The 24,674-nt window shown below is 36.5% G+C and overlaps 2 protein-coding genes and 1 non-coding gene across 9 annotated transcripts; all 3 read left to right on the top strand.

Moving 5' to 3' along the window:
- The first annotated feature begins 4,036 nt into the window (after positions 1 to 4,036).
- LOC122071195 (probable protein S-acyltransferase 17) lies at positions 4,037 to 14,737 on the top strand. Its single transcript, XM_042635514.1, has 11 exons — positions 4,037 to 4,191; positions 4,399 to 5,438; positions 5,522 to 5,615; positions 10,288 to 10,382; positions 10,486 to 10,653; positions 10,738 to 10,810; positions 10,911 to 10,963; positions 11,327 to 11,418; positions 11,497 to 11,549; positions 13,851 to 13,976; positions 14,176 to 14,737. The coding sequence occupies exons 2-11, from the start codon at positions 5,290 to 5,292 to the stop codon at positions 14,452 to 14,454; spliced, it is 1,182 nt and encodes a 393-aa protein (XP_042491448.1). The 5' UTR covers positions 4,037 to 4,191; positions 4,399 to 5,289; the 3' UTR covers positions 14,455 to 14,737.
- A 1,714-nt stretch (positions 14,738 to 16,451) lies between these two features.
- Positions 16,452 to 16,524, top strand: TRNAA-UGC. The gene has a single exon. It is a non-coding gene; the product is annotated as a tRNA-Ala (tRNA).
- A 167-nt stretch (positions 16,525 to 16,691) lies between these two features.
- Positions 16,692 to 22,819, top strand: LOC122071154 (protein tas-like). 7 transcript variants are annotated; one of them, XR_006138069.1, is made up of 13 exons: positions 16,692 to 16,847; positions 16,924 to 17,023; positions 17,114 to 17,222; positions 17,695 to 17,783; positions 18,769 to 18,825; positions 18,979 to 19,087; positions 19,170 to 19,271; positions 19,400 to 19,464; positions 20,112 to 20,215; positions 20,290 to 20,354; positions 21,335 to 21,389; positions 22,357 to 22,464; positions 22,608 to 22,819. XR_006138069.1 is itself a non-coding variant. In XM_042635454.1 (13 exons), exons 1-13 carry the CDS (start codon positions 16,790 to 16,792, stop codon positions 22,648 to 22,650), a joined length of 1,038 nt encoding a protein of 345 aa, XP_042491388.1. In that variant the 5' UTR covers positions 16,692 to 16,789; the 3' UTR covers positions 22,651 to 22,819. The 7 variants fall into 7 exon arrangements, 6 of the variants coding, with proteins under 6 accessions (XP_042491388.1, XP_042491386.1, XP_042491391.1 ...); XM_042635454.1 differs by having other exon boundaries at positions 20,112 to 20,158; positions 22,326 to 22,464; XM_042635452.1 differs by having other exon boundaries at positions 22,326 to 22,464.
- The last annotated feature ends 1,855 nt before the right edge of the window (positions 22,820 to 24,674 follow it).

Below are 24,674 nucleotides of genomic sequence, written 5' to 3'. Positions count from 1 at the left end.
GTCCATTTTCAATGGGCCACCCTTATTATTACATTCTTTCTCCAATTTGATTATTAAAGGATGGTTTCCTGGAAAAGAATTTGGAGGAAACCTGGTCTGGGTTTTGATAAATGCTAAGGTCCAAGTATGATTTTCAAGCTAGGCTGTCTTTGGACGACTTGGTTTGCTGGTTTGAAGTTTTCAACCCAAAACTGAAAAAAGGTAATAGCATGACTCTTTCCCCCCGCCCCAAACATTCCCTCAACCTAACAAGAATGCCTTCTCATACAATGGAATCTAATGGCATTCTTTGTTTTATTTTGAAGTCACATTTGAGACATTCTTGTTAATAGGAATGTTAATGAGGTTATGTCACTCATCGAGTGTCCATCCCCTCCTAAGACCCAAGGTTTGAATACTCTATCTCCCCCTGAAGGGATGTTTTTTATCTATTCCGATGCGGCAATTGGTGCTCGACCAAGAGCTTTGGGTGTTGGTTATGTTATTCTTGATCCAATGAAAATGTGGCTGATTGCTTTGGATCACTTTGTTCTAATGCCGGCTGTGGTAGGTGAGGCATTGGCTGCTCGTTTGACTCTCTCCTCGGTTATCTAGATCGGTATTTTAAAGATTGTCTTATTCTCATTCTATTAGGTTCTTATTAAGTGCCTCTCTCCCTCTCTCACCCCCCTCCTAGTATTTCTTTTATTGTTAAGAACATTTTGCTTTTGAAAGCGTCTTTTTCTGTCTTTTTCTGTCTTTTTCTTTCTACAGTTTTGTATATGTTAGTAGAATTCAGAATGAGATGGCCCACTATGTCTCAAAATAGGCGTTATCTTTTCCCCAACGAGGGTTCTGTGAAATTCTGCAATGGCTTTTTTGCCTCATTCTTTTGAATGAAGTGATTATTGCACCAAAAAAAAAACATTTGAGATACCTTTCCAACTTATTTTGGGTGGGAATTGAGGGTATTTGACTGATGAGATAGGTGTGGGTCCCCTATGATGTATCCATGTCCATATTTCCAGAGATGAAATCTAATTGTATGGCAGTAGAAAGGGGGCCACTTAGGGGTGTCAAAAATCAGACCAGCCTGGCTGAACCGATCAAAACCGATCGGACTGAATTGAAACCAACCAACCAAACTTCTGATCCGTTTTATATTGGTTATGGTTGTTAAAAATCGTTAAATTGTTCTGATTCAGTGTGGTTCGATATATGTATTAATCAAAAGAAGAAAAGACCAAACATTACTGGATTGAACCGATGTTTGAAACCCCTAAATTAAGCCTATTTGCATGATCCCATGGCTCTATGAACTTGACATCCAGGACAATTACCAGCAAAGGTGTCAGACGTTAGGTTGGATTCTGTTTCGATATAGCTAAATCGGTTTGGGTGTGGGAATGGGTTTCCAGTAAGGGAAGGTTTGATTTCAGTCTAATTTGGATTTGGTTTCTCTTATTGGTTTGATATTGGTATCTTTGGTTCGATTTTCTTGGGTCGATATCAGTTATATAGGTTCGATTTCAATTTCGATCCTGTTTTCAATGTTCAGCAATTTTAGTTGGTTCTAAAACAGCCCATTCAAAGCTAGAGATTGTCAAAAACTAGATTGAACAGATGAACCGATCCAATTGCCTGAAACTGATATGAATTTATTGGATCATGTTTTAGATTTGGGGTTTTGCGTAACCTAACCAAGCCAGATCTCATCAAAACCATAAAGACACCAACACAAACTTTAAAACTGACCAAAATTGATATAACCTAAAAAAAAAAGCCGATATTAGTCCTATTTTAAAATTTTTCATCCTCTTTAATATATATATATATATATATATTACAAATTGAAATCAAACTGATAAGACAAAACTGCAACGAACTAAAACAGGTGCACCCTTATTTGATCATTTCACTTATTCTGACACAGAACATATGAAAACTGAAACAAAACTGATAGATTGACAACCATATCTAAAACCAAACAAAAAGGAATCGTTTCGGTTCAGTTTCACCGGTATTTACTAGTTAAACAAAATGGAATCGTTTTGATTCTTTACACTATTCTTTAAATATTCTATGATATTGGAAATTATGTCCATTGCAACATGTTGGTTACATTTTCGAAACTCGGAAACAACTTTTTCTGTGAAGCAAAAAGTAAAGCTGCATATACTTGCCACTCCTAGACCTTATAGTAGTAACGGGAGTCTTGTTCACTTAGTTACTCTTCTTCTTTTTAGATATTATGTATACATAATTATGGGAATTGTTTTCGAATAAGATTTTTGGGTTGGTAACAATTATATAGGTTTGAGTTTGATTTTGATCTGGTTTTCCATGTTCAGTGCAGTATTAGCTGGTTCCACAATACCCCATCTGAAGCTATGGGTATCAAAAACTAGATCGAGCCGATGAACTGATCCAATTGCTTGAAACTCATATGAACTTTTTTGTTTTTTGATAAAAATAACAGAAAACTATATTATGCTAAAATATTTACCCCATGGTCATTTTATCCATTAGAGTTACAAGCCATATGAAATACTTGGTTCATAATCGGATAATCTTCTACTGCTTTAAAGTGGAAGGAAATTGTATGTGAAAGTGATGAGATCACATGAAATGTTTCAAAATGTAGGAGATGCCAAGCTTCCTTAAATGGGAATGGAATAAGGTGCAGTAAATCCTTATTTGTGTACTAAACTTCATGTATATTCCATCCTTTGGTAACAGCTGTTTTCAATCTCGCCAAGATACCTTCCACTTCCACTGCTTCATGCTGAGTAGTTGCAGTAGTATTGAGTTGAAGAACCAAAACTGACCTGTGATATAATTCCGAATGCTTATCTTAAAGCTAAGTTCAAAATATTACTTGCACCAGCACAAATCGAAATTTGATAGGTTAAAAAGGTATAGGAAATTTTATGTTCAATCGTGCCATAACATTTGTATCAAATGAAGCATTAGTATATTTGGGAGAAATATGTAAATTTGCAATCCATTTATTTATTTTATGTAACACATGCATTGGGTTTGGACTACTTTTGGATGCAATGATATCATTCCGATGTTGCCAAATAAAGTAAATGGTGATTGCAAGAACATTAAAAACCCAATTGATATCTGATTTTGAGAGACTTTTGTGAGAAAATAAATGCTTTACCGTCTAATAAAAAGAATTTGCATTGGTTATCTTGTAACCTTAGTCCAAATGGTCCTACCACCCAAATATACCTTGAAAACTCACAATTAATAAATAAATGAAAAGAGGACTCTAAGTTATTGTAGAAGACACAAGACTTGTTTATCCACTGTCTCAAAATTTCTCTGTCTGATATCCCATTCTATTTATTGGATTATGTTTTAGACTAGGGTTTTGTGAGACCTAACCAAGCAGAAAGCACTAAAACCGAAAAGACACTTACACAAACTTAAAACCAGACCGAGATCGATATAACCTGATAAAACCCGATATTAGCCTTTTTTTATAAAAAAAATTATCTCTCATACCTTTGAATATATTTACATTATAAACTAAAATCGAACTGAAACAAACTAAAATAGATGCATCCTTATTTGATCATGTTTTAGTTTCACTTATTCTCACACGAGAACAAATGAAAACTAAAGCAAAACTGATCCAAACCGATCGATTTACACCCCTATCCAAAACCAAACTAAAGGAAATCGTTTCAGTTCGGTTTCACTGGTTTTTACTAGTTAAACAACAAAATTAATTTTGAGGGATAAATAATTATTAGGGTGATTTACATCAACCTCCCCTGACATTTATCCAAATACATCATCGCCCTGAAAATCAAAAAATTACATTTAAACCCATAAGATTGATACAGTAGACTGGTGTTAGTTTTTAGGATACAGAAAGACATAATTACCCCTCTTCCCGCCTCTTCTTCTTCTTCTTCTTCTTCACGATGCCGAGCTCTCCACCATTCTCACGGGCATCTTACCGAACGATCAGTACTAACCTTTCGACTTAGAAATCTCTCTCTCTCAGTCAGTTTCTTTCCATCCCTTGGAGCTGCTTGTTCTTCAATTAATGCGACTCCAAAAGCTCTTTCGTCGGAAAAAGGCGAATTGATCTTTCCAGCTGCTTGTGATTCACAGCTCGGATCCCACGCTTGAAGCCTTTTTAAAGAACTCGCAGAAAGGCTCGTTGGTTTGAAGGCTTGAAGTAAAGCACCAGTGAGTTTCTCTTTCTCTTTATCTTTTCTTCTTCTCCATTCACCATTCCACAACTGCACATAATTATTGCTCGAGATTCATTATGAATACAGAGGAGAAATGAAAGTTATTTAGAACTGCAGAAACTGAACGAAAAATTTGAAGTAAGGATTGGCTAGAATTTTTGTTATAGTCTTTTTATGGGTTTTCATTGTTTCTGTATCGCAGATGCCGGAAAAAGGAGCGAATTCCGTCTCCAAGCCAGTGATTTTCAGGCCAAGCTTATAGTTTCCGATGCGTTTCCCGATACTAACAGTGGCTATTTTCCTGGGAATGCTGTTCATTTGGGGCATCGATGCATCGACTATCAAATATAGCATCAAGGCTTGGCGGTTGCGGAACCGGAGAGATTATTTGGCCCTCAAGCTTGAAAGCCTAGAAAATCTGACCCACTACACTTTCCATGGTATTTTCAATGTTATACAGATCCATCGAAAAGTTTGAACAAAGCACCGAGAATGCCTCATCTTGGTTGGATTTCCGTCGAATCGAAACCAGACTTCACATCGAATCTGCTATCTAGATGGTTACCTCCTCCTCCAAGGGATGGAAAGAAACTGAATGAGAGAGAGAGAGATTTCTGAGTCGAAGGGTTAGTTCTGATTGTTAGGTAAGATGCCTGTGAGAATGGTGGAGAGCTCGGCACCGTCTCAAGTTTCAGCTAGGTACTGATGGAAGAAGAAGAAGAAGCCTAATAATGATGGATAATTATGTCTTTTTGTATCTTGAAAACTAACACCAGTCTAACGGTGTCAATTTTATGAGTTTAAATGTAATTTTCTGATTTCGGGGATGATGTAATTTGGGCAAACCCCAGGGAGTATGATGTAAATCACCCTTATTATTAAACTGTTTTGGGGGATTAAAAAAGGCTTAATTATTAGTTAGCATTACATCAACGAAGGTACTCATCGTTTACAGGTCAACGGTGGAAGCCTAGAAAATGTGAAACGAGGATCATTTCGCCTCGTCCAATCAGTTAAACCTCCCGACCCCGACCTCGTCGCCCCTTCTCTCAACAGTGTCGTCTGTTTCTCACCAATTCTAGCTTTCCCAGTAATGGAGGTACAGTGGCTTCTAGTATGCCATGGCTTAATCACACTCTTGGTGGTTGTTTCGTTCCTTTGTGGTCAGTGGCCAATCTTTCAGGGGACTTTCATCGAACGCATTCACTACTTTCTCACTTTCGGTGCTTACGATTATTTCTTGTATGTATATTTTTTTTTTATTCTCATTCTCGTTTCCAATCTCTGTTTGCTACTGGAATTAACCCTAATTCTGTTTCTTTCAGGAGATTTGTTGGGGTTATTTGTGGTTCGAGAGGCACGGATGCGTTGCTCTCTGTGGAGTTTTACTGCTGTGATCGACCCAATCCAATTTTACAGGTTCCTAGGCGTTGCTGTTCTATAATCTGTTTATTGCAGCCCTTCTCTTTTTCCTTGTTTTCACTTGTTTCTTTAGTGTACTAGTAGCTTTTTTCCTCTTGTTTTTCAGTCTTATTTGAACTCAAGTTCTTCGATTCCCTGTGCTAGTTTAACCTTCGTACATTTTCTTTCAAGTTCAGTTTGCTGTTTGTTTGAGATTTTCCTTGTTTTGTATCAATTTTCTAAGAACATCTATATTTTGGTTTCATAGTTTATTCCTCAAAACGGAATTGTTTTTTCATCCCAGAATAATTTTGGTTGGTGGGAAGGTTTAGATATTGAAGCATCTTTCTAATGAATCTGAACACACACTCACGTCTATAAATTTCTTATTGTTCATTCAGTTTTACTAAAAACAGAAAACCAATTGCTAATTAAGCCAAACACACATTGACCTGGATTATTTACTTCCTATTAAGTTTAACATCCTTACCTTGAAAAGTTAGGTGGTACTTTAGATTAGACCTTTTTTCAAGGCATTAAATCAAGCGGAATTGGATGTTTCCTGCATTCTGTTTGAACTCCCTAGCTTCATGGATTTATTCCATGTTCACATGCCCTGACGTTTACTGTTACCTTTTTTATTTGGTCTAAGTTGTGTATAAGGAAAGAAACACAATTTCTAGATTCTGGTTTTAGCCATTGGAGTTATTTTTAAGTTTTATTATATTTACCATTTTTCAAGAGTTCCTTTTCTCTTTTGAGGAAAATAAAATAAATAAAAATGGACTTCTATTTGTGTCATTTTAGGTTCACAAGGCACTGTCAATCTGATACGAATTTGAAGTGTTTATCCCATTCTATGAGTCTGGATAATGTGCATAGTGGGCATTCTAAAGTGTTAGGTTAGGATTCCAAGATAAAACCATAATCCTAGGGCAGAAATGGAACCAGAATAGGAGATTTCAATATCTCAGATTTGATTATATGATGGGGGCTGATATTGTGGACAAGTAGTGTTGAGGAGGTGGAGATTAAGTCCTCAAAATCTGGTTTTGGATATCCGATTGTTAGATCTGAAATAGAAAGTATACAGACACAGAATTAAAATCTGATTGGTACTAGCTATTAGTTCCAGAAACTAGAAACCAATCAATATAGGAGCATTCCAGAATATAGACTTTTAGAAGCCTGCTGAACTGAAGAATGGAATTAGAAACAAGGCTGATCAGAAATAATGACTAGAAGAATTTAGTAACAGGTGAGGAATCCAAGCAGTAACTGAAGTTGATTAAGTGCAGAACCTGAGAACCTTTGATCAGCTTAGGCAGGATAGTTTAAGAAAAGATAACTGAGATCAGAGGTAAGTATCAAGCTCTATGTGTGATCAACATCAGAAGGCAGACCTGAGGTATGAACGGAGAACAGAAACTGAACATGGCAAACAACAGTATTGATTAAAAGAACCATTCGATTAAAATCCAATCAATGCTATGATTCTTTAGATAGAAACTGTGAAAGAAGTCTTACCAATGATGGATTTTAAACTATAGAACAGATATGTAATAGTTGAAGAGGAAAAGAGAAAAAAGAAGGAAAGAAGGATATGTTTGTTCTCTCACCCAACTATGGACAAGGTCTCTCACCAATTCCAACCTTGGCATCTCACAAGGTTTCCCTACTGCATCCCATAATTGAGCAGTTTTGAATCCCACAAAACCATGCATCATCACTCACAAAACTCACGAGCTCAAGGCTAAATGATTTCTGAAATCAATGGTAATGGGTATGATCCCCTACTTTTTATTTATAACTTAATGAAAATAAGCAAAGTAGGAAACCCCCATGTATGGTAGGATGGATCCTTTACAACTTAAGTCTCTCTTCAAATTAAAAGCTATTCTAGAACATTACAAGATAGAAACTAACTACCTCGTCCTGTATGGACTTCAATCCTTAAATAGATTTGGCCCATTCAATAGTGAACCCAAAGATATAAAATTCATGGCCCATACAATCCATTAGGAGCTCACATTAAGCCTATTAATCCATTATTGGTCCAGTTTGATGGCCTTCTTGTTGTTTTGAACTACATCATTGGAGACTCCGAACAATCTTATGAGTAATGGACTCTGTAGTGCTTATCACTGCCAATCAGTCTTGAGAGTTGGGACTTTGAACAATCTTATGAGTAGTGGATCTTGTTGTGCATGTCCATGGAGGATTACTTTTTCTTATTTGATCAGAAAACGTGCCGAGCTGGTCAATGTCCAAGTGTTGTAATGCAAAACTAATCCTGAACCAGAGGATTCCAATGGGAGATTAGCTTGTGACAGGATCGCAAGTAAGAGACAAGATATAAAAAATAAGAGAGAAAAGATCATACCTGTTAAAAACAGATCAAAAGAAGAAGGAAGTGGTCTGGGATACCAATCCCATATGCATTGTTCAGCAGCACCAAAACTCTTGAAAAAACTCAACAAATTTTCACTAAAAAAATCCTTAACATATATAAAGACCTTTTGAAATTTCTATATTGACTTATAAAAGAACTCCTAATCATAAACTCAAAGCAGAACTCTTAAAAGCTATTAAATATCCTAATCTAACTCAAAAACTTGACTACTAATCCTGTGTACTAACTTTCTCCCACTTTATGGGTTATACATTAGGTCCATTACAATGAAACCCAAAAATAAAAGGCAAACCTATAATATAAATACCCAAAGGTCAATTTCAGCTCATTGGACTTCCACTAACACCTTGTGGGCTTTCCATGCTTGTGCATAGGCCTCCATATGAGATTAATGTCTAATTCAACTGATCATGTTGTCATGGTTATAATGAAAATGTTTTAGGTCTGCTTTTGTACTTTGTTGTTGTTAATCCAGAAGTTTTGATGGGTTTTAGGGTAGATAAGGTAAGATTAACCACTGGATGGAAAGAAATCATTGGAAATGGACCTCCAACTCCCGCCCGCTTGAGAAGATTTGGGGCTCTATCTTCTTTGATGTCAAAGCAAAAATCTCTCAGAATTCTTCCACTTGTAATCCCTCCCCTAGAAATTGTCATATTATAAACTGGAGCTCCCCAGCTCCGTCATCAGGAATAGTAATTCCCTATGAGATAGTTCTCTTTTCTTCCCCCTCCCCTTTCTAGGGGCTGTAATCTTTTCTTTCTTTACTTGGTAATGAATTATTTATTCACTCAAAAAAAAGGTAAGATTAAGAGAACACAATAACCACAGGAAAGAAACACAGCCATCCAAGTGAACAATCAATCAATAGGGAAGAATATGGAAAGTAAGAGATATTTCATAATTCAATGGTCGGATGGAGTTCAGATTAGGATCGATTATACCCCCACCAATGCTATTCAATGATTCAATACCTCCAAAGATCAAGCTGATCCAATGGTAAACAGAATTTAGTAATTCAAGAGAACAGTGATAACCATGGGTCAGATGACCCTCATATTCTTGTCAAATGTAGGATTAACGTGGAAGATATTAAAAAATGTGATCAATCCAATGGGTGAATGGGCTAGAATGATAGCTTGAACCATGCGGCTAAAATTATTAAGGGGATACCCAGTGCACGAGGCTCTCGCCACTGCGGTGTTTGGGGAGGGTCATAACGTTCGCAGCCTTACCCCTACTTGAGTCATGGGCTATATAGGGATTGCATGATAACCATTTTTTTTCTCTATTTCTCAAATATTTTTTTGTTCCTGGGAACTAAAAAGAATAGAAATCCGTTTGCTAACGCGGGTTCATTTTTTTTGTTCCTGGGAATGAACCAGGACCAAAATGTTGCTGGAAGAAAAAAAATAAGCATTTTTTAGGAACTTCGCTATCTCAGAAATAAGAGGGAGAAATAGGGGATTGCTCTTTAATGAGCACATGGTTAATTTGATGGGCAAAGAAGTAATTTCATGTTAAAAATAAAACATCCAATGCAACTTTCAACGACCACATCGCCACCACCACCACCTAATTTGATTGACAGCATCGTGCACTCTATAGTCTGGAGTTTTTTGGTGCTTCATCTCCAGACACATGGGAGTGTCTTTCATATACATTAATTTGAATTGTTCGAATGAGGGAAACTCCTGGATTGATTTTATAGGGAATAAATTATATGGAAACTCTGAATGTATGGACAAAGCTACAAATGCATTGCTAAAAGTGTGTAATTAACTGCATGAGTTCATACAAGTGAGGATTGCAACCATTGATTTGTATAATCTTCTATACTTATTACTCTTCGTTTGCTGTAATCTTTTGTATCAATATGCGACAGATGAATGGTCTATACAGCTGAATTAGTGGGAAATTTTTATAGATATGGTACAATTGTATATTTTTCCTTTGATGGAACTCTTTCTTACTGTATGGTTGGAGTACTTGGTCCTTGATGGGATTGAATGTTGAATTTGTCTTACAATGGGACAAGGACTTGGATGGTGGTAATGAAGATGACATGCTTCCTACATGATTATCTTTCACAGTTGCTGGATGTGCTTCTATTGTTTCTAATCACATCTTTGTGGTTTAATGTGCCCCTAGATATTATTATATCTGCAAACTCCTTTTTTTAAGGTTTTAGTACTTCACTATACTGATAGCTGTAACATACTGTTTCAATTTTTTTGCATTTCTTTTTATCTTTTTTCTCCCCACCTTGTGTTGCAGGTACTATATCTGTCAATACTTGGGGCAACATATTATTTTGTTGCTAAGTCATCCTTTAAATATATTCCTGGTTATTATCTTAGTGAAATACACAGGTACAATACAAAGACAGTCATGCAGTATTTTCTCTTTCACATGATAATCGTGATCAACTGGACTATTCTGTTCTAATTTCCTTGGACATGATGCATTTTGCAGGTACATAAGCTTCTTGGCAGGAGGTGTGGGGATTCTACTCTTCATATTGACTAGCTTTTCTGATCCGGGAACAGTGAAAGCTGAGAATGTTTCTCTATATATTGCTGCTTATCCATATGACGATATTTTATACACTGAGAAGGAATGTTCCACTTGCAAGATTCAAAAGTGTGTACTATTACCTTTTAGTTGCAGTATTCTTTAGAACTCATGTCTCTGGTATTTTCTTATGGGAGTTCAACTTTGATTCAGACCTGCTAGGTCCAAGCATTGCAGCATATGTAATCGTTGTGTTGCACGATTTGACCATCACTGTGGATGGATGGTTGGTTGGTTTTCTTGTTTCTTTTAGTTATTGTAGTTCGACAATGGATTGGACAATTTGGGTTCTTCAACTAAATCTTTAATCTGTGGTTCATGTGCAGAATAACTGCATAGGAGAGAGGAATACTCGGTACTTTATGGCTTTCCTTCTCTGGTGAGGCCTCACAATATTTGGCATTTTTTGTCCTAACATGTGTATATTTTTAACTTAGGTGAAGTACATCTCCGGCTCTGTGCTTCTGTGCTTATGTAGCATTAATCCTTGGCATCTAACGCAAATACCAGTTGACTGTTTGTGTCAAATACAATGGGATTTACCCATGGCTTTGCAGTGCCAGTAGATAGATGGTGGCAATTGGACAAGGGTCCACCCTCATTTGTCATGGGTCTGTGTGTGGTGTTTTCACTTATAACTGAGTCACTTCTTATATCACTGTTTTTCTCCTAGTATCTTATTGCAAATTTTATCTTCCAGCCTGTTTCATGTATCGATTCATGTAAAAGTTTTACTTTTCAGGCATTTCCTTCTTTGTTTATATGGGACAGTTGCCCTTGGATTGATTCTTGCTGGCCGATTGAAAGACTTGAAGGTCATCTACGTTCTTACAGGTATAGCTTATCCAAATGTAGACATCTTATTTGATGATTGGGTTGATAATACTAATGGTTGTTCGACTTTGTCTGCAGTTTATTATGGCATTGAAAATTCATTTTACAGTTTATTTCCACATGTTGTACAGGTGAGTACATTTTTTTTATGAGCTCATGCTTTTCATGTTTTTTGTACTTGTGTAAATACGGGAGGCACTTTGTGGGACCTGGTTACAATGCTCTAGCCAATCTGAGGAGGTATGGCAGGCTGAAAAATGTCAACACTAACAAACATACAGAAATAGAATCGCAGTGAACCAAAACACAGCAGAAAATTTCATTAAATAGGACTCGAAAACTATGAACCTGATTAAGAAATAAGATATCTTAGAGAACCTATGGGGTGCTTAAGTGGCAAAAATATTAAACGAAGTTAATGGTTGGATGATGAGAAACTGACATGGAGAAAAAGCAAAATTGGTAGCGAAGAAAACTGACTAACCGGACATCTGATGAACACAAGATTTATATCGAATGGAATAGGGATGGAGGAGAGTAACATAGTTTAATATCAGCCCTAACTGATGGACGGATTCTTGAAATCTATCTGCTGGAATTTAAACAGGTTGCTGTCTAATTGGATATAACAGACATCATAACAGTACTGGAGAATCAAGTAACAGAATATGACAAGACTTAGCAGTGTTAGGGATCAAATTATAACAAAGTAAAAGGTTAGAAATCACATAGGGATGCCCACGGTAGGAACTAGACTGTTGGAATGCTTGCCAGAACAGTGTAGAATAGAGAACAAATTGATAATGGTGGGGAAAAAAAAAAGATATGACCAATAGGTATCACCACCCATCGCCTCACCACCCTCCCTCCAAGGCTTCACCACCAAGGATGTGACTGAATAACCACAATTCACCACTCTCAAAGAGCAAGGAATTTAGCTCAACCAAAATCATGGCCTATGGTGGCCCATCCTCTTTATTCATAATTAGTTATAGCACAATTACAATAATAGTAATGTCTAATAACATTGGGAGAAACTTGGCTGCCAAGCAAGTTTTAAAAAAGTTCCTAACAAAATAAATAGAAACCCCTACTTAGCCTAGCTATTGGCTAAATAGCATTACAAGGAAATAGTAACTGAAGCAAATAGAAATTAAAGATATAGAAACTCGAAGATATTGGGACCTTCTCTCTCTTCCATGCCAACTGTCCTTATGGGCCCACAACTAAAACATGTGAGAATCAAATATGATCCCACACAGCTGGCCTAGAGGCTGGCTTGACTAGGTGACAGAACCAGAATTGTGGCCACTGTTTTGGGCCTGGTTCTGGCCTGCCTTCTACCTTCGATAAACCTTCGGTTCTGCATCACAATCTAGCTGGCTCATTGCATAAACTCTGAATTTTAATTTTTAACATTAGGATGACCATCATAGACTTATAAAATGAACTTTGATTCCCATTGGCAACTTTAGGGATGCTTGAAATATTTCTGCGTCTTGTAAAATTGATCCTTAATTTAGTACAAATTCAAGAACTGTTCAAAAATTTTCTCGTACTTTATTCTCCTTGTCATTTTCAATAAAATTGCAATGGTGTTTTAACTTCCAAGTCAATTATTTCAAATAGGGGTGTTCTCAAGCAACTTGGAAGTCATTTGTGTGTATCACTAGAAAGTTATTTATTATTTTGAAAATATGATGCTTAGAAAGCATTGATTTTATCATTCTAAAGTTAAATTGGAGCTTATTCTTGATATTTATTTAAAATATAATACTTGGTATCTCCTTAAAACGCCGGCTTTAAGATCTTCATCATTTCAATATCTATTGGAGATGAAAATTTGTGTGGATTTGAAAACAAAAATTTTCTGCTGGATATATTCCTTCCCCCACCTCCCCCTGGCAGAAAAGTGGCCACAGAAATTGGCTCATTGGGTGCAAGGAATTCTCTTTGCCTGTTTTGGATTTTAAACGAAGGTTCTTGTTTAAATTTAGGCTTTCTAATAAGTGATTTAATTATGTTTTTGTTTTATTTAAAATTTTCGGGTAATCTATGAGTTCTAAATCTATTTTGTTTCCTCCTTTATCGATGTAATTAAGTAAACTGTTCATCTTTAGTTCTCCCCCAACCTACCCCAACAACCCACCCCCCCCCCCAACCCCAACCCCCAAAAAAAAAAAAAAAAAAAAAAAAAAAATCTTTAGAGATTGGGATATTGTTTTTGCATGTCAAGAAAATGGTGCAGACTATATAAACTTGTGCTTATGCTTTTATTGATTGTTTATTTGGTCACACTGATTGTGGAACCATGGTGCATCTCAGTCAATGAGTGCATGTACTACTTGTAACACTGGACTTGGCCTAATATCTATCTCAATTTTTTGGTGATCTTTCTCCTTTTTTGCTAAATGTTGGCTTCATGTGTGCAGTGGTTGTTAAGTTCCTATAACACACAAATACTTCTCATGGTCTTCCTGGCCATTGTTTCTTTGTTACTGGTGGGATTCTTTGGGTACCACGCTCATTTGTGCCTTACAAACACAACAACGAATGAGGTAAATCTCTTTTTTTTTTTTTTCCCTTTTGTTTTTTAAATAAGGCTTCTCTATGACTGCATCCCTGTGTCACCATCGGTTGCCCATTGCCATACTCTTTAGGCAATTGACTAATGCTGATAAGGAATTTTGATGCACATTTCCCTGCCCTTCCTAAATTGCCCCATGTACTCTCTGATTGATTTTCTTTTGAGTGCAGACCTTCAAGTGGCAAGACTATTTAAGTTGGAAAAAGAAAATAAATGAAGCAAAGGTAAGTGCTGAAGCACTGAAGGCCAGTATCAGCGAGATGAGCAAAGACAGGAAGCCTCCAGAAAGCAAATGGAAGGCCTTCTTTCGGAGATCCCCCCTTGAAGAAGTAGAGGAGGTTGTCAAAAACAATATGTATGACAAAGGAGCCTTTCACAATCTTAATGAGATAATATTTCCCTTATCAACAAGGAGATCATTTTCACACACAGAGTCAAAATTGGACTAGGAATGCATTATAGGTAAACTGCTGTTTTCTATTATGTTTCATATTGGAAGGTGGTTGATGGCCTGCTCTAACAAATTTTGTACTTAGATAGCTTGATGATAGGGTTTCAAATGGAGGATGTACAATTGCACTATTGGTGCAGTACTTGGGATATGTCCTGTCCCAATGTTAGATTATTGATTTGATGGTTCAAATGGATTGGCAATATGCTATAATATTTGTTGTATTGTAAGATTGACAATGCAGATTCTTCTTGATTATAAAGGTTACACAAATTTTTGTATCTTGCTAGTGAAGTATATATGGCCAATTTATTTTCTGACATTCCAATGAAGCATTGTGAGTTTTGATGTGACATTTTATGTGTTGCCTCATATGTTATCATTGTTTATGTGGACCATTTTCATTTCCTAAGCCAAGATCAGTCCACATGAGGCTGATATAAAACCCATGACTTTTTTTTGCTAACGGGGAATCCCGAACCTGCTATTTTACAGTTCAGGCCCAAATGTAAACCTGGTTTACACTTATCCACACCTAATCCGTGTAACAGATCAGTCACGGGGAGAAACGGACAGCAGACATCTGTTAACACACACCGTCTTTGGACCAGTGGAGCTACAGTGCTACATCCCTGGGTGTATAAATCCATGACATAACTCTTGCGATAAATCATACTAAACCTTTCCCCCAACGTGTGGAAAACCACATGTGTCCAAAAATATTTGACCTTTAATGGTGTCAAATAAATTATAACTTTATATTTTTTTGCCTTTTTAGTATAATGTATTTTTTTTTTTTCTGGAGGGATTTTTTATTCACATTTCTTAAGGTGTCAAATAATTTGTGACTTTATTATTATTATTTGTCTTTTTAGTATAACAATTTTTTTTTGTTTTCAGCAAAGTTCATTCCTATCAATACAACACAAAAAACTGTATAAAGACAATGATAACTTTTGTTAATATGACATAATTGAAATAATTTTTAAAATCTTTTTTTATTGTTGGCTTAAAGAAATTTTGAGAATAAGATAAGGAGTAATAAAAAATGGTTACAAATGGTAAGCCATTTTCAAATAATTTTTTTTTTTTTTAAGTATAAAGAAAAAAAGAAAGAAAAAAAAGATTACATTATTCTTGTTCCTCTACTACAATGAAAATTAGCTCCAGCACTTGAGGTAGTTGCCCATGTGCCACACTTCATGCTTGTGTAGCTAATTTTTTTTCTTTTCCCAGTCACTGTAGTTGCAATTGATTAAGTGTCCGGGCATTAGATAATGAATAGTAGTTGTGCCACACTTTAATGCTCAATGGATTGATCTCTTGCTCTTACAAAATTCAGACAATATTGGACACAATTTCTTTTCATCCAAAGTGAAGAGAATAGATTCTTAATATGTTGGGAAAGGGTATTTCGGACTATGAACAATAGGGTGGTAGACAACGATAAACTCCGAATCCAATCATAGAGTTACATCACCATATTTCAAGAAAATCATATTCTTGAAAAAGGAATTAGACTGGTCAACTATACTAGACTAACTTCAACAAGCCCCGTGACCTTCTCCAGTCCAATCCAAAGGGCAGATATGATTTAGATGTTCTCAAAAAACTCAGTCCAACCTCCAATATCGCCAATCCCACAAAAGAATATAATTTTTTAAAATCCCTTCATTACCTCCAAAGCATCAGAATTCACCTCCATTCTATGAATTGCGAGATCTCTTATTTGTCTAATAAAATCCAAGTAATCGTGCAAAGGACTAAGTCTCCTGATCCTTTTCACAGCATTTTCTTCTTCCCCACCCACATGCAACATATTTTAAAGTCATACATCATGGGAAAAGTCTGATCATGCGATCGGACTACCCAGATTTGTGTCAATCTCTCTACCATCCTAAAAGAAAAATGTCAATGCGGACATGCCCAAGTGGTTGGATATAGAAAATCTAGTAATGTGGTTATAAATTATTCATGAGTCTCACACTATCACCTGGGGATGTAGGTCAAATGGTAGAGCGCTCGCTTTGCATGCGAGAGGTACAGGGTTCGATCCCCTGCATCTCCAGTATTTTTTTTTGTGCTAGAATCTATACCGCATCCATCTAAGGATTTAGATTAAATATCGGTATTGATCTCGACCGATACGATACGACAGACCCGACACCGATACTTAGAACCATGAATTCCATCATCTCTCAGGTCATGGCTTTATTTTATCCATTACCGACCGCCTCAAGTAATAGCGCAGTCACGTCGAATGGTTCAGTGCCATAGTCTTCCCGCCCTTTCAATTTGAGGGGTTTTCAGTTTTTCAGATGAGCTAAACCACAATGGCGGTTCCTCTCTTCAACCTTGCTCCTGGCCTCAAGGTTTCAAGGCTCTGCTTAGGTCTGAAACTCTCCTACTCCTCTCTCTCTCTCTCTGTGTAAAACTAAAGTTCGAATTCATGTTTGTCCGAGTGTAGGAACCATGACGTTTGGAGAGCAGAACTCGTTGCAACAGTCTTTTCGCCTCCTCGATGAAGCGTTTGATGCAGGAATCAACTTTATTGATTCTGCAGAAATGTGATCATCTAATCCCTTCCCTGTGATGATTCTTCTTCGATTCTCCGCTTTGCTTCGAATATAACTTCACTTTGATATTTGATAACTTAGGTATCCGGTGCCTCAGCGTGCTGAGACTCAAGGCAGGAGCGAAGAATACGTGGGCCTCTGGATTAAAGAGAGGAAAATTCCTCGGGATCGTGTCGTCTTGGCTACCAAGGTGAGTCTATGCTATGATTTTTTGTAACTTTCGTTTCTTCTGCTGGATCATGGATGTCTTCTTAGTTCTTAACATCAATGTCATTATTATTGTTTTTTATTTTCTTTTTCACTACCACTGTTTTCCGCATCGCTCTCTCTTTGAATCAAGTATTTGTAATGGTTCGCAATTGTGGGACTTCTCTTTATTCCCTTTTAAGGTAACTGAAACAGCCAACATAACATGCTCTAATCGTAGGTTGAACTAATACTCTGTTCATCTGTATCTATATTCACACTGCTTCCCAACCCAAGCCTCAACCAGAAAATAAAAAAGGGGGTCAAATGAATGTCCTTGATTGTAAATTCAAACATCAGGCAGAAGTTATTTTCTTTCCAATTTATTCTGTTTATCATAGGAAGGTTTGTCACTGGTTAATTCCATTCAAGATAATAATTTTGCTTTGGGTGATGGTAATTTGTATTCTGCACAGGTTACTGGACCATCTGGACAGATGACCTGGATCCGAGGTGGGCCCCGATGTTTGGATGCTACCAACATAATGGAGGCCATTGGGAATAGGTTCGTTTTTATGTTAAATATACCATGCTGGTGCACTTTTGATCAGTGAAATAGAAGATTGTGGCATAATTGTCTTGGAGGAAAGTTTTCCTTCGCCCACGGTGAAGGGTTCAGTCAAGAATCTAAGGTCGTCATTACCCCCCCTATGTATTGAAGGTCCATAATGCCTTTCATTGTTCCCTGACACCCATCCAAGCACAATGATGGCTATTGGTGAAGGAATTCCTCCTTTTATGTGGAGTAAGGAAAACTTGATCCTTTGTCTTATATATATATATATATATATGCATCCCACATTATATCTGGAGCGCAGTTTGAGTATACAATTTTTATAAGAGTCTATGATAGTTAAGGGTACAGAACATTAAGTCCTAGCACCACTAAACTTTTGTTCCTGCTCATGTGGTACAAGGTATGCCTATCCTTATAACTCAAATTTAGTCAATTCGGGCCCACCAGAAAGATGTTCTTGCTCACAGTAGCCAAGTTAGATCAGTTGACCTCTGAATCCATTGTATCTCTTAGGAAATCCCAAAAGAAATCCCAAATTTCTTGGGCAATAGTCTTCTGAAAGAAGTTTATATTTCAAATGGGTAGGATTGTAAAATTAAACCACTACCTGTTGAGAATTGGACTGAGAAATCGATACGCTAGGGCTAACTAGTTTTTCTTTTTAAATGGACTGATAATAACTTTACCTTTTTTAAAAGATGAAGATTCATTATAATGCTACATCTGTTTGTTGCTTTTGACAGGATTACTAACATATGTAACTGCTATGTATAGTCTTCATCTGACCTTCAATTTCTCCTTCAATCCAACTCATGCATATAGAAATATTTTAATGCCTCTATTTATAGGAAATGTCGAATTGTGATTCTGTAGTCTAAATATGACCTTTGCCTGCATACAGTTCCTAACGGTATTTGGTCTTTGTATGGATTTGAGTTCTATATCTTAGTTGCTGTTAAATGAATTTGTGCAGTTTGTTGCGGATGCAGACAGATTATATTGATCTATATCAGATCCATTGGCCTGATCGGTCCGTATGCCGCTTCTTTTTCCTTTTTGTCTTTGATAGATTTTGGGGAAAGAAAAAATTTAATCTTAGCATATCCTATAATTAATTGTTTGTTTATTGCAGAATTTACTTGCCTCAATCTCTGTCTCAACTTTTACATGTTTATGCTTGTAGCTATGTTCCCATGTTTGGAGAAACTGATTATGATCCGACCAGGCAGTTCTCTTCAGTACCTATAGAGGAACAACTTGATACTCTAGGAAAAGCTGTTGATGCTGGTAAAGTAAGTTCGTGGCCTTGCCTATACTGCCAGAATCTTTTCCCAGATTGGTTTGTTCTGAATAGTTCAGAAATCTTGTATGTAGATCAGATATATTGGGCTCAGTAATGAAACACCATATGGTGTCATGAAGTTCCTTCAGTTTGCAAAAGACATTCCCAGCTATCCTAAGATAGTGTCTTTGCAGGTAGTGAATTCACTCAGTTTCAGAGATTGATATTCTTATGCCTCTTACAAATTTCTTTTCTGTTCTTGTTGCTCCCTCATCTTTGCATCTCTTACAGTCTGTAACTTATTTTTTTTTTTTTTGGATAGAATTCATACAGCCTACTTTGCCGAAGTTTTGATTCTGGAATGGCCGAATGCTGTCATCATGAGGGGTAATCTGTTAGTCCATTATATATTTTATGGAAGATTAAAGCTTGATTAGGGAGACTTCTCCTGATAATGACTGTAATTCACTGTTTGAACTTCTGAACAATTTGCTTTTAGGTGCATTGTGGGAACTAAGGAGAGAAATAGTTGTACCTCTAGGGCTTTTTGATAGCTATTACACTTTTCACAAGAGGGAAAAATGAGTTCATTTTTTCTGTGTGACAATTTTTTTTTTTTTTAATTGTAATGAATTTCGACATACACTTCATGGTAAAAGATCTATGTTTATTTTTCAAATGAGTAGTATTCTAGGTATACAAATTTACATTTTTAATCTAGTTCTTAAGAGGATTAGAATTTTGAGATTTTGAGTGTAAAGAACTATAAACACACTGAATGGAATGCGTAAAAAATGAGGTACTGAATCTTCCCAAGAACTATGCATATTGGGAGGGGGACTAAGATCTGAGTGTGGAAGAGGCACTTTGACAGAGTATTCCATTATAGTATGTTGTATTTTCAGCATATAAATGTGTTGCAAACTTAATAGGTTTGTCAATTTCATGACCACCTCTGGTTTAATTATTGGAAATTTATCATTGTTCTCATTTCAAACTCAGTTATTCTATCTTTTGTTTATTTAAACTTCCAGAGTCAGCTTATTGGCTTATAGCCCTTTGGCAATGGGCATTCTTTCCGGCAAGTATTTCTCTTTGGGTGGGGGCCAAGTAGATGCTCGAATGAATCTTTTCAGAGGTCATATCTGATGTTTGGTTTCCCAGAGGATATCTCTGTAGACTACAAAGTCAATGCTTTCTTTCGTTTCACAGGGGAGTACGCAGAAGGAGAATCCAGATATAATTTGTCCAATTCCCTTATAAAAGCTGCTACCGAGGTGCGTAAGCAGATTCTTCTGAGCCATGAAACAAATCTTAGGTTAGAGAGAAACTTGTTTTCTCGTCATAGATAAAAAGGTAAGAAATTTGTTTTGAACCTTTCCGTCTTATAACGAGAAGTTTCCATGAATAGAACTTTGATACACCATGAAAATATTTTGGGATGATAGAATTTAACACATCCAAATTAATTGATTCTAACAGTTAATTCTTGTTTTCCAATTTTATGATAGTATAATAGTAGTCTGATAGATTTTTATTATTTTCTGCCTATTTATAATCATCAATTCATGCTAAATGGATCCCTTTTCCTTTGTAAATGAGGTAATTAGGTGATTTTGTTTGTACTAAACATTTTTCCATTTAGTTAATTTATTATTATTTCATGGTCTTACATTCATCCCTTGACTGAGGATGGGGGACAAAATACAAGGAATGATGAGTATAGACATATGAGTCCGTTGGACGGACTTATACATTCATGGCAGTGATGGTAATGTACTAATTTTGTATACTAAGAATCAGCTAACTTCAGGTGTTTGGAGCTCAACCTGAATTTCTTTTTTGGATTGTATTTGCAGTGAATTACAAAATGAACCAAGAATTAATCGAGCTCTTTGACTTGGCGAAGTTAAAAAAAGGAATATTCTTAGACTCGTTAATTTTTCGCAAGCTTTTTTTCCTCCTCTGTGCACCATATTCTTTTTTTTTTTTTAACTCCATTTAGATCCAATTATTTGTTCATAGAAGTCTTTCTTTTGTTGCCTGGAAACTTAAAACTGGTAATGAGTAGGTGTCAGATGCTTCAAATTCAAAAAATGTAGAGTTTTTATTTCGGTAAAATGGCTGAGTGCCGAGAATTCCTTGTTAATGGTTTCAATGTATATTTCATAATATGACGACACAACTCATTAATACCAAATATCAGGTATCACGCTTTGCTTGTTGAACTAATCTCTGCCTCATTTTCATTTTGCAGGCTTACCTAGATATTGCAGAAAAATATGCACTTTCTCCTGTCTCTCTTGCAATAGGTATCAGAGCTGACATTTCTCTGTACATACTAGTTAAATCATTGCCTAAATTCATGCTTTAACGTAAAAAAGGAAAAGAATACTCCCCTTGCAAATTGATTTTGTAATGGATCTCTTATTTTTATTGTTCTCTTTTCATGGATTTTTTTTGTCGCTGCTTAGTCATGGTTTCAGCATGATGAAATGATTTAAGTGATAAAATTTCATATTAAACTTTTGTCCTTTTGGGATGGGAGCCAGGAGGGAAATGTAAATGCCCCTTGATCTCTATTCAAGAAATCCTTAAATCATGATTCCAATCTGCTTTTAGGGTGATTACTTGTATTCTCGCTTCTTTTTTTTATGTTAACAATAATAAATTGTGTTCTTGAAGTTCCTAGATATGCAGTTCGTGCCATGGAGAAGTGGTATCGTTGATAAACATTGTATCTGAAATACTGTGTGCTGCTGAATGCTATATAGTTCTTTTTTGTTTACCAGAATCACATCCTATGTTATTAGACTAAACCAGTTTTTGTTGAGGGCAGTTGGAAGCACTCTCTGGTGTAGTTATTTTCTAACCTGTCTCTGAGTCCGAAAAAATGGGATGAGTTTACTTGGGCTGTTGTGTGTAGTTCTACTTCTGAATTTGGGATTTCCAATCCTTCTCTCTGCTTGAATTTTGAAAGCACACTGCTGAAGGTGCATCGTCAGCCTCAAGTTGAATGCTTAACATTGAAGTTAGATGAAGTGTGGTTTTTAACATAAAATTAGTTGACTGTCGCTGCACTTAACTCTTCGTGCGGCGGAAGAGACATGATGTCCATTGTCCACTATCACTGGATATTCTCTTGATTCTTGTATTCCTAATAGTTTATAGTATTAATTTCTGAATTTAATTTTTATTTATTATAATATAATATTGTAACCCAAATATTTGTTGCTTCCTTTATGCAGCCTTTGTTTTGAAACACCCTCTTGTTGGCAGTGCTGTTTTTGGAGCAACAAAGGAGTGGCAGCTGAGAGAGGTCCTCAGAGCATTTGATGTCAAGCTCACACCAGAAATAACTGTAGAGATTGAGGAGGTTCATCGAAGGTATCCAAATCCCTGCCCCTGACCAGAAGTTATATTGTGCTAGCTCGTCCTGCACTTTTGAATTTTTAGAATGGGTTCTATTATTGTTTCAAATGGTTCTATTGTTGTTTCAAATGTTTACTTATGACATATTTAATGAAAAGGGCGTGGGTGTGGAGGAAGTCTACTTCTGTTTCAATTATTTGATAAGAGGTCAATGTTGGTACAAGACAGAAAAGAGAATATTCATGCCATTGTAAAACAAAACATTAACAGTTCCGTGGGGGGTTGGTCAAATGTAATGGTGGAAGGAAAAACTTTCTTCCATTGAATTTCTTATTCTGGTTTCTTAATCAAAATATTTATAATTGAACTATGTGACAGTTGTAGTTTTGTCATTTTACTTAGAGCTGTGAGATATGCTTCTCAGTTGGCCTATGTCATACAGTGGGCCTATGTCATACAGTGTGATGTATGCTACAGTGGTTGTATCCCTCCTGTAAGTGTAAATAGTTATTTTGAGTTTTAACACAATCTATTTCCATCTAAACAGATTGAAAAAGTGAACAATTTTTACAGTCTAATCATGTTGATTAAACTAGGGGAAAACTCTTCAGTGTTCTTGACCCACTGCATGTATCATTGGCTTAGGGGGCACCTCATTGCTCTCTTTTGATGTGGTAAACTTTTGCAACAAAGCTTGTTACAATATTCAAACCTGTTAAGCTGGTAATACCATGTAGCAGAGTTCAAAACCATTTCAATATTGCAAACAACTAACCACCACTTCCTCCTTTCTGATAAAAAAGAGTATTATCGATGTGTTATTTATATTGTACTCATGTTCCTTGTCTGATTCAATCATTCGCTTCTTAAATACGAGTTTTGGGATGATCGAATAAGATGAATTTTGGTTGAAATGATCAAATACTGGATGAGAATGAATGTCACTAGGCAGGCAACACACCAAAGACCTAAGATGTGTTCTACGTAGAAATATCCCTTGTTGTTGGATGTGGTTACTGTAGTTAGGAAATGTACGTATTAAACTTGTTTTTATGGAAGGTAATAGACATGAGAAGCCATTAAATTTTGACTTAATTGCTTACAGTCATCCATAAGTACTGTGCTGATTAATTTGCACATATGCAGTTGCACCGTTGCTCATTCTGATAATTATCTAGAAATTAGTGAGGGATGAGTTGAGAGGGGGAAATGTTTCAGAGAGAGGGGATTGCTGTTGGATTAGTCTTTAGAATTCATTTTTCTTGGTGTTCCCCCATCTAAATCTTTGGACTTCTATTATGCATATCCCATAATAAAAGCTCTTGCATTGGTTGTTCAATTTGTGGAAGATATATTGATAACTCTTAATTTTAATGTCCACTTATTGAATTTACTGTTAATATCTGGGTTTCTATTGAATAGTCTGGAACCCAGAATTGATCATAACTGTTCCATATTTGAGTTGGAGCCCCAACATTAGGATCCAAATGCCAAGACCGATCCGGATTCCTCATCGATCTTGACCAATTTCAATCCAGATTCCTCCCTAAGACCTAAGAGCCAGTTTGAGGAGGGGGAAGTACTGACAGTTGATATCAAAGTTTGCACGTCTCGTCTTGACACAGATCTGTTTATAGAGTTTATTCCTTTCCCTAGCCTGCTTAGGGTTTAGGGGTTAAGCTTAGGCGCAGATTCCGGGCGTTTAAAGTTTAAACCCTGGTATGCAAAGGGCTATTAGAGTGGGGTCATTATCACTGGTCCGCAAAGTTTAGCGGTCTTACTAATTGCACTCACGTTCCACGCGACAGTTGACTCTGGCGCAATTGACGCAAACAATGGCAGTTTTCATGGGCGACCGTTGACACTGGCGACGGATATTTGGGTCAATGCATCACTAAAGACCACTTATTGATGGGGGATTATTAACTGATCATTGGAGCAATGGTTGAGAGAGTATCTGACAACGTGAAATTACCACCACACCCATGTGGAATAAAAATCACTTTGTCTAATTCCCATTCTTCTTGTTGATGCCTTTACATGCACTAAAAGTGTAGGGCCACGCAACCATACATCAGTCCCTTGCCCTGATTTTATTCATTTTTCATAATTATTTTCTGGTCAAGAGTTTTCTCTTTGGGATTGTGGCCCTTGCGCTAACACAAGGGCCAATGAGAATGCACATTGAAGCATCAACATGGGGGGCAAGGTGGTCGTCTTGCCCC

The sequence above is a fragment of the Macadamia integrifolia genome, unplaced genomic scaffold, assembly GCF_013358625.1.
Source record: "Macadamia integrifolia cultivar HAES 741 unplaced genomic scaffold, SCU_Mint_v3 scaffold_190A, whole genome shotgun sequence".
In the NCBI taxonomy this organism is placed as follows: domain Eukaryota; kingdom Viridiplantae; phylum Streptophyta; class Magnoliopsida; order Proteales; family Proteaceae; genus Macadamia; species Macadamia integrifolia.
Note: the sequence above shows the minus strand (reverse complement) of the source record. Positions and strands in the feature narration are given on the sequence as shown.

Coding starts and splice junctions, on each gene's coding strand:
- LOC122071154 (XM_042635452.1), top strand. CDS start 16,790: ATGGCGGTTCCTCTCTTCAACCTTGCTCCTGGCCTCAAGGTTTCAAGG. Junction 17,024..17,113: donor TTTATTGATTCTGCAGAAAT/GTGATCATCTAA, acceptor TTGATAACTTAG/GTATCCGGTGCCTCAGCGTG. Junction 20,355..21,334: donor TTATAAAAGCTGCTACCGAG/GTGCGTAAGCAG, acceptor TTCATTTTGCAG/GCTTACCTAGATATTGCAGA.
- LOC122071195 (XM_042635514.1), top strand. CDS start 5,290: ATGGAGGTACAGTGGCTTCTAGTATGCCATGGCTTAATCACACTCTTG. Junction 10,383..10,485: donor TATCTTAGTGAAATACACAG/GTACAATACAAA, acceptor TGCATTTTGCAG/GTACATAAGCTTCTTGGCAG. Junction 10,964..11,326: donor TTTATGGCTTTCCTTCTCTG/GTGAGGCCTCAC, acceptor TTTACTTTTCAG/GCATTTCCTTCTTTGTTTAT.